The sequence below is a fragment of the Polypterus senegalus genome, chromosome 10 (assembly GCF_016835505.1).
Source record: "Polypterus senegalus isolate Bchr_013 chromosome 10, ASM1683550v1, whole genome shotgun sequence".
Taxonomy (NCBI): Eukaryota; Metazoa; Chordata; class Cladistia; order Polypteriformes; family Polypteridae; genus Polypterus; species Polypterus senegalus.
Window position 1 is genome coordinate 128,960,146 of NC_053163.1, and position 14,372 is coordinate 128,974,517.

At 39.0% G+C, this 14,372-nt stretch overlaps 1 protein-coding gene across 8 annotated transcripts in view; it reads right to left on the reverse strand.

Moving 5' to 3' along the window:
* The window catches only part of mast3b (microtubule associated serine/threonine kinase 3b), a 198,735-nt gene that overhangs the window by 99,232 nt on the left and 85,131 nt on the right, over positions 1-14,372 (reverse strand). For all 8 annotated transcript variants that reach the window (XM_039766609.1, XM_039766604.1, XM_039766608.1 and 5 more), the window contains one exon: positions 3,733-3,821. In XM_039766609.1, the coding sequence (XP_039622543.1) occupies positions 3,733-3,821 (89 nt within the window). The remainder of the gene's footprint in view (positions 1-3,732; positions 3,822-14,372) is intronic.

Sequence of the window (14,372 nt, forward strand, 5' to 3'; positions counted from 1 at the left end):
AAAAAAGGAGTTTTGCACTTAAAATATATATATAGTCTTCAGCAATTTTAGTGCATTAAGATGATACACCAAGGTAATAAACCCGGGGGATGGTGCTAAAAATGTGTCCAGAAGAAGCATAACAAGTCTTAATGCAGTAATAGCAATAACAGTAAACCAAGGGTATGATATTGAACAGTCTCGTTTAGGGTAGAGATGAAATAATTAGAAAAGAAAAAGAGAAAAAAAAAAAAAGAATAATTAAGCACAATAAAACATAAACAGATAGCGCCCTAGTAATACTAATAATGAGAATATATTAGAATATATGCTGATAAAAACCCATATTTTAAAACGAATAGATCATAAAAGATTATTAATCTTTGCTTTATCATTAACCGCCATGACTCACTATTATGTATCAGAATAGTCCCGGGATCAGCTTTCTTAATTCCTTTCCTGCTGCTTCCTTGCTAGCAAAGACATAGAATTGACCCTGCCATTCCACTTTCAGTTTTGCCGGATACAGGATGCTGTATTTGACACTGGCTTGCCATAGCCGCCGTTTAATATTATAGAAGGCTGCGCGTTTAGTAGCTGTTGCTGGAGAGAAGTCAGGGAAGGTAAGAATGTGGTTATTTTCATATATTACATCTTCCTTGTTTCTGAGGAGTGCCATCACCTCTAGCTTAAATGATAATCATTCAAAACGAAGTATAAAAGATCTTGGTCGGGTCTGACGGTGTTTGATCAGCGTACTGCGATAAGCCACTGCTATCTCAGATTCTGCTTTAAAGTCGTCCCCGATTATTTTAGAAAAAAGTTCAGCTGCGAATTTCACAGGTTTTGAACTTTCTCGATTCTCCGGCAGACCTTCAATTCTGACATTATACCTTCTACTCCCATCTTCTAAAGCAGCCAGTCTGTCTCCAAGTTTTTTGCATTCGGAACTGACAGCTAAATGTTCAGCCATTTCAATCCGATTCGTGAATGTCTCCTTGAAATGCCCCAATTGATCAGTAAGCGTGCTCAGTTTAACCAAGTTTTCCTGAATGCGCTCTTCAATTTTACCCAGCACCTGTCGAAGCTCAAGTTGTACCTCTTGACGCAGCCTTTCATTTGCCTGTTGGAATTCCTGTCGCAGCCATTTATCTGCCTGTTTCATCTCCTGTTTCAGTCTCTCATGTGCCTTTGCCCTTGCTTTCTCATTAGCCTTCTCTCTTTTCTTTATATTTTGCGTGAGCTCAGCAAGCAACACCTTCAGTTCAGATAGTTCAATTGTGCTTTCTTGTACCGTAGATGAAGCAGCAGACTTTGTTGTAGCCAGTGTCCCCGCTGCTCCAGGCTCGTGTAATTGTGTAATTGAAGCCACAGACTTCAAGGCCCTTTCCAGTTTCATTTGATCTTCTCCAATCGGCGAGCTATCCAGATCTGCACGCACGATCGCACCTCCGCTCCCCTTTTCGCTCTTAGCCGGCGACGATGTAGCAGACCGTGGTCCTGAGGAGTCTGTGCTTTCGTCCATCTGATCCAGGTCTGTCTCTGAAAGGCCGTATCTAGAGCTGGGGCTTGCTGATCGCAGCTTGGGTGTAGCTTTAGTTTTCCATTCTTTCGAACCCCCCTTCTTGTTGGCCATGTTTATATGTGCTTACATATACTGTAGCAGTCCCACTCGGGTTGAATAAATACAGGATATCTCAGGATAATAAGCAAATAATATGAAAAATAACACCACTGCTAGCGGAGCTCCATTTCAGACGTCCATCTCTCGCATCGGACGAGACCAACCCCAGGGGAAAAAATGTAAAGACCTGAGGGCTCATGTATAAATGGTGCGTACGCACAAAAATGTTGCGCAAGAACGTTTCCACATTCAAATTTCGATGTATAAAACCTAAACCTGGCGTAAAGCCACGCACATTTCCACAGTAGCGCAAGTTCTACGCTCGGTTTTGCAGACTGCCGGCACCCAGCGTCAAAGCAGTGCTACTGTTCCAGTGTGGTTACACTTTCTTTTTTAGATCGACATCCCCGACACGACTTTATAAATACACTGAAATTAATCGCATATTGTTTATTAGTTTAATGCATCTGATTGTAATTAACCTGTAACAATATAATGGTCCACAGAATGGCCAAACAATTCCAAATACCAGAACGGCTTTAGCTTTGTTACTCTCATTGCACCTTCTTTCAGCTGCTCCCGTTAGGGGCTGCCACATCGGATCATCTTTTTCCATATTACTCTCACTGCACCACTCGGAACACTGCCTCAGCCACGCTGTCTACTGAACTGCTCTCATATGACAAAATCTTCAGAGTCTTTCCTGTACTGACCGCACAGTTCACAAACAGTTTCATCCCTAGAACTCTAAATGCACTCAATCAGTCCATCAAGTGCTCCTTGTAGAAATGTTGGTACTTATTAGTACAATCACCTCACTGTAAACTTGCACTACAGTTAGAATATTGCCCAACCTGAGCCACTTTATAAAGCGCGTATTTACATATGAAGAAGATATTTTTAAAATGAAATGCAGCAAAATATATTATATTATACAGTCAAACCGTTAACTTTTAACTTTTAACTACACGGTGCTTGCGCTAGCAAGCTGCTGGTGCTCCGTTCACGGACTGTTCCTGCCTCGCGCTGTATTCTTGCTGGTGCTGACGCGACACTGGAAAGACAGATGGATAGAAAAATTAAACACGAACTACGAAGATATTTCGATGTTCCTTAAAAGTTTTGAAGAATTAGCATTACAGATGGCTTAACATCTATTACAGAGCTGATTGTGTGGCGATTGGGTATTTGGATAAAGAAACGCAAGGACAGGAATTGGAGGTTAGTACGTTTGAAAGAGACAGTACTGCTACAATAAAGTATTTTATCGAAGGTAGCACACGGCGCAGCAAGCATCTTGCGTAAGACATGAACGATCACTTTGCCACCGTATTCCCATGTTTAATAACTTGCTCCTATCATGAAAATGATATCACGTATGCATCTCAGTATTTCAATTATTGAGAGAGCTATAATATCACAAATGTAATGAATTCTGTGTCCTGTTGGAGGAAGAGGAAGCCCAGAAGCACGTAGTGATTCACACACATAGAAAAATCAAATACAAAACAAAGTATTTAACATGCTACTTTAGTTACAATGGGATTGAGAAACTAGTAAATTAAAAAATTTTAAGATTAAGTTTATGATGTTCTACTTTAATGACAAAATAAACTACGTGATTAAAGTGGAAATTTAGGGATTAAAGTTGACAATTCATGCTTTCATTTTTTTTTCTCTGTACCCTAATAAGCTTTCATATAACACGGCCTTTTCATGGCGACTTTGATATCCGACAACTTCTTTTTTATTTTGGGCACTGTGCGACTTTATGAACGTGAGCTTTTGAGTTTCTCCGACATGCTATGTCACTTGATCAACTTTCTTTTGTTGTTTATACCACTGTTTAAACAAACAAATAGTACTTGGTGTTCGCTGAAATTCTTCTATTGTCCCTCTTGCTTTAGCCATTGCCTTTTCACAGAAGGCTGAGTTTAGGGGCTATTTATATTGATTTTCATATTGAAAGAGGCATAATTCTGGGAGGAGTTGGGGCGGGATAGCAGGCGTGTGCACGTGAGTTGGCTCCTTGCATATGGTTAGTTGGCGGAGTATGGCACATCTCTTAGATAAAAAGACTCCTACTTCTTAAAGAAAAAAAAACAACAAACAACATTGGGTGTTCTTACCTGTTGGCACTGACAGGGGAGACAGAGGTCTCGACAGTGTCGGTGAAGGTGTTCCTACCACCAGACTTTTTCTGTTGCTGCTTCGACAGCTGTGGAAGAACATTGAAATAAAAAAAGTAAGAAGCAGAAAACCTTGGCAGCACAATCTTCAAAAATACTACTAAACAGAACCAGAACCATATGGACTGGCATAAAACTAAACAAAAACACAGCTAAAAGCCAGCAGACCACATTTCACTGGCACAGCTGGAGGAAGCCATCATTTAAGTACAAAAGATAAGAGCACATCATGACAGTTCTATATGCACTGATAAATAAGCTGAACCAACACATCAAAACACGTCCCACAAGTCTCATGCAGCCTTATTTAGAAATATCAAAATTACCTTGTACTGCATGTTTGGACTGCAGAAAAAGCACCCAACTATCTCCATTATTTAAGGTACAAGAGAATAGAGCAGTGGCACTACTGCTCAGAGAAGGGCAAATTTCGTAAGGTCTGGCCAAGAAGCTCCTTATAACCAGGTAATAAAGTCAGTTTTCAGTGCCCGTTTACAAAAGGGACCTCTCTTTCTAGGTCTATAAATGAAGCTACTATAACAGTGGTCACATTCCAATCAAACTATTTTCCTTTCCATTTTAAAAGGCTATACTTTTCACTTTATGTTTGTCCAACTCCTAAACAGATACCTTATGCCTATTTCCAAGTACCATGGACTCTTAAAAGTTTGTTTATTTGTAAGTTCCTTGCACTTTTGATTGGTCTTATCTGTAAGAATTTTTTTTTTTGTTTGTTTAATAACACACCGAATGTGGCAATTTAACGTAACTGTATATAATATAGATTAATGGATCACTTGTTGTGTTCTTTCTTCATTTCTTGGTTAAGCAAGTACATTTACATAAAATGGTAGGTTGACTCTATAACCTCAAGAAAGAGGCAGCACAAATGACTGTCAGCTACAGGAATTTATTGTTTTTCTATGACTATGGGACACCTAAGGGAGCACATCTCTAAACAACATGGCATGAACTGCGACAGCTCACTTCTTTTAGATCATCGATTATGAACTAATGGCCAGTCATAACTGATTCTATACTGCATATTCATAGCTTTATTATATATGAATGGGTAAATGACAAGTAGAGCATCTGAACATATGCCAGCCTTAAAATCTGTCCTTAAGGAGCAAAACAGCACAGGACTTACTGCAACTTTACCTCAAACATACAATATGATATCTGGATTTGTATTAGTGGGTGGGTGGCAAGGCAGCATTGTGGTTAGCAGAGTTAATGTTCTCCACATGTCTATGCAGGATGTTCTCCCACATCTAAAAAAATTTGCACATTAGGGTAATTAGTGATTCTAAACAGGTATTGTGCGAGAGTTAGTGTGGATGTTCTATACACGTACTTAAGGTCCTTGGAGCTATATGGCAGCATTAATCACACCATGCAATATGGAAAATAAATTCATAAGTCAAAAGAAAAATATGCTAAACTTACATTTTCACAACACTTAATGTTTTTTAAATCTGACTCTACTTGTAAGATACCGCCAGTGATCAACGACTGCTGTTGTGACACCGTTCTTTACAGGCTGCCAGTGTTAGGAGTGAAGTGACTGAAAGTATATGATGTATGAAAGCGTTTTGTCTGTGATTGTGTCACTTGACTGGGCTTTAACACCTGTGTGAAGTATGTCTAGGGCTTAATGAGCTAAACCACAGGATTAGATTTTAACCCCCTCTTCTAATTTAACATTTTACCTGCCTGAACAACAGTTCACAAAATAAAAAATATATTAAACACAAAGGGAGGGAAATTAAGAGCAGGAGCAAGTGGGGTCATAATACTGACGATAAACTGTGAGGAAGACTGAATCAAGAACAAAGTTACATTAGATGATGGCAACGGTCCAAAGAGCAAACTGAAGGTTTTACAAAGGTATTCCTTTAAGATTTTCATCAGTAGTCCAACTAACATTTGGTGCAGAGTTCAGCTTTACTCACATAGCAGTCGTGCTAAACAGCAGGGGATCAAGAGTATAAACACCACTAAGACAGGAAACAAAAAGACTATGCATCAACACGGAAACCTGCAAGAGAGCAGCACAGCACCCATCAGGAAGTCAATGGGTTGCTCAGCCTAGCCTGCAGCAACATTAACACTTAACTTTCTACTTCAGGGTGCAGCACATCTTGAAAAATAAAGCAAGACAGAAGACAACAAAGACTTTAAAAATTAGACAATTTTTAGATAAAGGAAACTGTGGCACTTTTTCAGGAACCAACAGCATCTACATTTTTTCCTTAAAGAGAATCATTTGCCTGACTCAATGTCATGATTCTTCTTCTTCTTCTTCTTTTTTTCTTTTGGAATGATGGACAAAGAATCTAATTTATCATCTACTTTATGACTGAGTAATAATGAGTTTCAGACATAGTGTTACTGTGTTCCATTAAAATGTTTCTAGATGATATATAAGAGCCATGTTAATATGACAGAATTATGTACATTCATTTTTACCCCTATTTGTCTAATTTAAGAGTCTAGTTAAAATATCTACAAGGAATAGACCACCATTAGACTGGAAGTCTCACATATAGAGTGACCAAAGTTCCCTCCAAGGACTGCCTTGGCATGAGCAAAAATGAGCCAAAATTTTCAGGTATATTATATTGTGAGTACTGTACTGCTTACTGTTATGTATTATAATTATCTATTTGTGTTTATATATTAAAAAAAAAAACACTTGTATATGTTGTTATTAAGACAGGTTGTTCATTAAACTATTGAAGTATGTACAATTTATTATATAATGAAGCCAACAGGAGAAAACAAAATGGTCAGGGAATTTGACTATGGATGTTTTTTATGTTTGCTGATGAGGTCAAAAATTCACTATAGAATTAAGTTCAGATTTTTATTTTACAACATTCAAAATGGTGAAAAAAAGTGATTTTAGCATCTCATCAGTGTGGAATATTAAAATTGATTTTTTACTTCTTAAAATTACAGCTTTCACTAAAATATGTTGTGTTTTGTTGCTTCGTGAAGAGCTACTGAACACATAAACCCTAATAAAGAGCAACAATTTTAGGACAAGCGGTTTCTGAGATATCCACCCTGAATGCAAAAAAAAAAAATGTACAATTATAGGTGAAGTTTTTTGGAAGTAACATTGTTCAAACATGTAACATTGTGGTTGCCTAGTTCCAGGTAGCATGCCTATTGCTATTATTTCAGTACTTGTCCTCAACTACGTCCAACAATAACTGCAACAGAATTTGACTGGGATTTTTGCAGTCTGCTTTGTTTAGCTATGTAACCAGGCTAATTGATTTACAAAACTTCTGCAGAAGTAGTTTTTGAGATGCATAATTTAAATATACATGTAAAGAAATTAATAAGATAGACAACCACCTGTTTGCCATACCAAGGCATATGTTTAAGGATGAAGAGACAAGAGATTAACACACAAAAATATAAACATAACACAATAAATTTATAAAGGTTAACCTGGACAGAGGCATTAAGTCATCCCTGTACCAATCTGTCTATGCAGTCTGTTTACTTCAGTTGACCCAATATGTTTAGTTTCAAATTAAATATTATGGAAGTAGTTCATTTGATTTAATTTCCTGTTCATTTAACTCTACATGCGTTTGTGTACATAATTATAAAAGTTAATTTACTTTATTCTAAATTATTGTACAGTACAATCAGACATGTAAAACCTTCCATTGAGTGATTTCCTATGGTATCACCAAGTGTAACTTACATTTAAGTACTACATGGATCATTCTGTACGAGAAAAATTATTAAAACCACAGGAAATTGATTTGACAGATAACTGCTAAAAATCAAAGCTCTACATTAGCTTTAGAGTCTAAAATTACAGCTGAAGTGAAACAGTTTATTTTCCTTTTGTATGTTAAATTGTCTCCCACAGGTTCTTCATGGGGGAAATCACCACCAATGTAAGTTGCCCCTGTTGCACCTAGTGTTGTCTTATCCTTTTCCGATCCGCTCACTGTTCAGTACAGCTCCTTTTATACTACTCCAGAACGTGTCACTCCCCCCCTCTGAAGATTGACACATGCCAGTTTCCTCATGCCATGCACAAACATAAGAAACTAACTGGGTCACTTTAACATCAGTTTTCAAAGGATATGCCTATGGGTTGTTTGTGCGGTTAATACTTTTTGGAGGTTAGGTGATTAATAGATTTCTTGGCTCACTTCATTGTCTGTTACTTGAAAGTTGTATGCACTGAAGCATGAAAAGTTGTGCATGCCCACACCTTAGCAAGGATACGGACAGTGCTTACTAATCTACACAACTCCAGGGGCCTCATGTATAACGCCGTGCGTAGAATTCGCACTATAACATGGCGTAAGCACAAAACCCGAAATTTGCTTACGCACAGAAAAATCCAGATGCAGGAATCTGTGCATACTCCAACTTCCACGTTCTTCTACTACATAAATCCCGGTCAGCGTGAAAAGTAACGTTCATGCACGCACTTTATGTAACGCCCCAACTCCTCCCAGAATTACGCCTCTTTGAATATGCAAATCAATATAAATCGCCCTTAAGCTCAGCCTTCTGTGAAAAGACAATGGGAAAAGCACGGGGGGGAAATAAGAATTTCAGCGAATACCAAGTGGAGGCAAAGGAAAAACATACTATTTGTTTAATTAAACCGTGGTATAATTAACAAAAGGAAGTTGGAGTGACATAGCGTGCTGGAGAAACTCACGTTCACAAAGACGCACAGTGCCGGAAATAAAATAGAAGTCACATATCAAAGTCGCCGTGAAAAGGCGAGTTGTAGCCCACTGTCTGAGTGTTATATGAAAGCTTATTAGGGTACAGAGAAAAAAAAAGGCACACAGTGGGGGAAAAAGCACGAAATGTCAACTTCAGTCATGTAGTTTATTTTGTCATTAAAGTAGAACATCATAAACTTCATCTTAACTGAACCAGTTTCTCAAATTACATCGTAATTAAAGTAGCACGTTAAATGCTTTGTTTTGTATGTGAGCTTCTATGTGCTCTTTGTGTGTGAATCACTACTTGCTTCTTAAACTGGCTCTCTTCCTCCGACTGGACACAGAATCCATTACATTCGTGATATTACAGCTCTGAATAACTAAAATACTGAGATGTATACGTGATATTTTCATGATGATAGGAGTTAAAGCACGTTATTAATCATGGGTTTCACGGCGCAGTGATTGTGTGCGACCTTCGAGGCTTGTGGCAGCCCTAGGCAGAGGAAGAATCGGTGGCTCCTTCGCCCGCCAATGTCAATATGGTATCTTATGCACGGCGGATGGCCACGTCCGTCGCAGACACTACATAGCCGCCTTATGCTCATGACACAAGCATTTAACTTTTGCCGAAATTTGTCGCTGCGTTATTTTCTCTTTCTGTTTTATCTATACTAATAAAAGGCAAAGCCCTCACTGACTGACTGACTCATCACTAATTCTCCAACTTCCCGTGTAGGTAGAAGGATGAAATTTGGCAGGCTCATTCCTTACAGCTTACTTACAAAAGTTGGGCAGGTTTCATTTCGAAATTCTACACGTAATGGTCATAAATGGAAGCTATTTTTCTCCATATAATGTAATGGAGTTGAGCTCGATGGCCGTGGGGAGCGGAGTTTCGTGTGACATCATCACGCTTCCCACATAATCACGTGAACTGACTGTCAACGCATTACGTAGAAAACCAGGAAGAGCTCAAAAAAGCGCTGAAGAAAACATGCATTATACAATTGAGAAGGCAGCAAAACAATAAGAAGTGAGCGAGTGACACATACTGTACAAGCATATTCATGCCTGCAGCTACTTCAGAAACAAAGCACGGTGTAAAACTAAAGTTTAAATTAAGTTCATAGACAGGCTAATGCGGGATACAAGTTTAATGAGGACGATGCAGGGTATAAACGACAGTAATGATCACTTTCTAACTAAGTTCAAATTGCTGGTCAAAGGCTGTGCTTATGCAAATTCCGAGAGACTGTGTTTGTGGGGTTATTGACAGTTAAGGCGGGTGGAGGAGTGACGTCATCCTCTCCCCTCCCATTCATCTCATTTCGCTCTGAGCTGAGCTCCGCGGCTAACGCCGTCTTCCGAAGCAACTTCGTCACACTGCCACCAAATACTCACAGAAAAATCCACAAGTTAATACACACGCTGTCTCTAGAGTTTCTCCACACTGAATCCTCAAGGCACTACTTACAAAAGGTTACATTGACATTCGTGTTACGTTATTTTTAAAATGTTTTCATTTCTTCTCGATTCTTTTTACCATCGCACCCCCTTGGTTTGAGAAGAAGTATGAAAAAATATGAGGTTAACACAGAAAAACAGATCACCAATTAAAGCTTTATGAATAATCAATTCGCCATCAATAATCGTTTTGGTAAAGCCATACTCAGTGTAATCCTCCTTCCATTTTATAATTTTTCCGCCACTAGCCATGATTAAATGAACGGTAAAAAAGTAAGAGCGAAGCGAGGGTGACTTATTCAGGCAGGCATATATATGACTGCAACACTCATGACAATGTCAATCATGTTACGTTATTATTAAAATGTTTCCTTTTCTTTTTCATTACTTCTTTAACACACTACTTCTCCGCTGCAAGGCGCGGGTATTTTGCTAGATATAGATATATATATATATATATATATAGATATAGATATAGATATAGATATATTTTGATAGAGATAGAGATATATAGATATATACTGTATATGAGAATGACCTCCAAAGAGCACTGCGACTTTTGATCACGTGAACGAGTCTGCAAAAATGGGGTCTCCTGCCCAGCGAAAGTCGAGCAGCCAGCGCGTGCGCATAGCTGTGCCGGCCTTTGAGACGCTGCCTGCGCTTCTGCCTTAAGTCAAAGTGAACACTTTTAATTTTTTTCATCCTCCCCATGAGCTATAGCCCAGACAAGTGCAAACAAGGGACCCCTTTTCTACATTGTGGCAAACTAATATTAAGGCGATTCGCACTTTTTTTGCACGTATAGGATTATGAGGTCGTCAGCTCGGATTATGAAGACACGCATAGCTGATTAATGGCAGGGACGTCTCACCAGTCTACACAAGACCCACCGCGACTGTCCCCAAAAGGTGCTCATATCGTCAGCGAACACATCTCTCTATACTATCTAAAAGAAAAAGGCAAGTTTCCTTTCTTTACACCTTTTTTCCTTTTATCCCAAACCAAAGCCTCTCTCTCTTAACACTGCAGAGGACACAAAACTAATTTTCTTTAAATGCCGGTAAGGCACATTACCAGAGGCAGAAATTTGGACGTTCACATAGAAAATGTAATTTCTATACCACAGCCGTCGTGTAGCGCCTTTCAAAAGGGATCAGCTACGGAGAGATGATCCATATACATTTTAGCTGCTGTTAGTACTACTTACCTGTTCTGTTACACCGTCTTTAAAATGTAGTTTACCCAATAACTCCAGTAGTGCTCAATGTACCTGTACTTCTTAAAACGTTAATGTTTTACTGTTTAATAACTTATAGACTACATTTTATTATTTTTCCCTTGCACTCAGTGACCAAAGCTATACACACACATATATAGACACTTATATATATATATGTGTGTGTGTATATGTGATATGTATCTTAAAAATGATATCGTCATCCTATGTAAATACGCACTTTATAAAGTGGCTCAGGTTGTGCAATATTATAACTGTAGTGCAAGATTACAGTGAGGTGATTATGTACTTAGAGTACAAACAGTTCTACAAGGAGCAATTGATTAAGTGCATTTAAAGTTCTTGAGACGAAACCGTTTCTGAACCGCGAGGTCCATACAGGAAAGGCTTTGAAACGTTTTGCCGTGGCTGAAGTAGCGTATGCTTAAAGTTGTATACCGATAATTCTGTTTCCGATCAGCTGCTGCTGTGATTCACACTCAGATACAGTGATATAAATACTCCAAGTGGTGCAGTGAGAGTAATATGGAAAAAAAAGATGATCCGCGGTGGCAACTCCTTACGGGAGCAGCTGAAGGAAGAAGAAGAAGAAAGTGCAGTGAGAGTAACAATGCTAAAGCAGTTATGGTATTTGGAATACTATGGCTATTCCCTATATTGTTACAAGGAAAATAAGGTGTAACCACATAGGAACAGTAGCATTGCTTTGATGCTGGGTGCCGCCAGTCTGCAAAACCGAGCGGAGAACTTGTGTACGACAAGGTATGAGGTACCGTGGAAAAGTGCGTGGCTTTATACCAAGTGTAGGTTTTATACATCGCGATTTGAACATGGAAAAGTTATTACGCAACATTTCTGTGCATACGCACCGTTTATACACGAGGCCCCAGGTCGTTCCATTCTGAGTGGAAAGATGCAAGTATACATGAGAAATATGCCAACTTCACATAGTAGATGACATGCTATTACAGGGCAATAGGAAAATATTTTTTTATAAACTTAATAGCATAAGGTAACACAAATAATTGTTTATTTTTAAAATTACAAAATTAAACTGCAGGAAAGGTACAGGTGCAGCTCCTTTCAGGACAGGCTGCCATTGTGTTCGGTCACTGTAACTGAGTAGATTAACTGACACATGCTGGAGGCACTTAGACACAGAAGTTCACTTAAGGACAAAGTGTGCTTATGTGGGCGAGCCACTCATCAAATGGACGACCACAAGTATAGAAACAACTGTAAATGCCCAGCTATGGCATGGCCAAGTCAGATATTTTTATCGTGCCCTGAGCACTTAGTTTAAAGCAGGGCTCTGTTGCAGCAGTTTCTTTTAAACACCTGTGTTATAGAGACCAAAATTAAAAATACTTGCATTGCAGGCCCGGACCACTGATGCTGAGCTCCTGAGAGTTTCACGAGACCAGGGTTGCCCAGGGATAACTAATTCATTCATTATTTGAACCTGATCACTCCTAAACAAGTCTCCTAGTACACAGGAATTACTGTTATAATGCTGGATATGTGTTCAACCAAACAACAAAACAGGCAAAAAAGTATGATCAAAGACTTTCAATTTTACTGCTGTCAGCATAGGTTTATGGACACATTAATAATTAGACAACAGTCAACATGTGCTCACTAAGCTAGACTGAAATAATGCCATTTGAACTGACATCTCCATTTTAATTGCTAGGGTCAGAATCTTATATAAATATCACAAATGCATCCTGTGTCAAGAGCATACGGTGTTGGAGGACATTTAATGCTCTTAATTGCCACAGTGTACTTAAAGATTGTGCAGACAATGCCTACCATTTATGGCCACAATTTTCTCTTTTCAAATGGTTATTCCAAGCAGAATACTGATCCATATCACAATGCCACCATCACATCAAACTGTTTCTATGAATATGACAGTGACGGCAATTATGAGTAAACATATCTTATTGTAATGGAGCGCCATTGGGATAAGTCAATACTGGAGACATTTAAGGCACTGCGGTGGGCTGGCACCCTGTCTGGGAATTTGTTCCTGCCTTGCAACGTGTTGGCTAGGATTGGCTCCAGAAGACCCCCGTGACCCTGTGTTAGGATGTAGAGGGTTGGACAATGACTGACAATAAAGGCAAGGATCTGTGCTCAAAAAATGTGCGTGCTGCCTGACGAAGATAGCACTGTTTGATCAGTTAACAGGTATAGCAAGTTCAGCTGCAATCTCAGTCTCCCCCCCCACCTATTCTTTTGTGGTAGGTAACAGACAAACATCCCTTCTGGTTTTGAGGTGCAAAACATTCACATTCATTATTCCTCATTGCTGCATTATATCAATTGTACGTCTGGGTGAGCACTTCTTGCTTGTCCGCTCTCATGCACACAGAGCCCATTCCATGACTAAAAATTTTGTATGGGCAAGTCGTGGACTAGTTCACATTACACGGACTGTCTTCACAGTATGCTACCGACTCCCTCCAACTTGATAAAGTTATGCACATTTTGGATATAAAGTTATTTATGTCAGTGAAATAGCATTTTACCGTTGTTTAAAGACATTAAAACTTCTTAAAGGGGCTTCTATTCCCCTCCAAGTCATCTGTTGGCAGATTTAGCTGGTAGCAATAGTGTCATCAGTGTAACATACTACTGCACGGAGTTCTAGAGAACACATAATACTGACAGCTACAGCCCCACTATACAAATTTAAGAATCCAACTTTTACTATAATTCTTATAATACTTGTCAGAGCCAAATGGGTTTATAAATTATGTGGGTCCCCATACAGTAACTTCTCCTACAGCCTTGGGAGAAACAAATACAGACTTTCAAATAGAAAGCACCAGAAACTGCCTCATCAAGAGCAAAAATGTTACTTGCTGCATTGAACATTTTAAAATGTCATTGTTCTCAAACCCAGTTAACCATTAAAATAGAAACTCTCATCTTTGACAGTACAAGGTGCTGAGGGCATGACCAACTTCACTGGACAATGAGCCAATTCCTCAGGCATTCTCTTTAACCCGGAGCTCTTCTCATCCACAAATGTTCTTCTGTACAAACTAATTGTTGTCTTTCAAGAATGATGGCTAATCAGGCAACATAAACAAAGCTAAACAGCACATGACTGGCTAAGAATCTCAGGCGGCACTCTGTAGCCA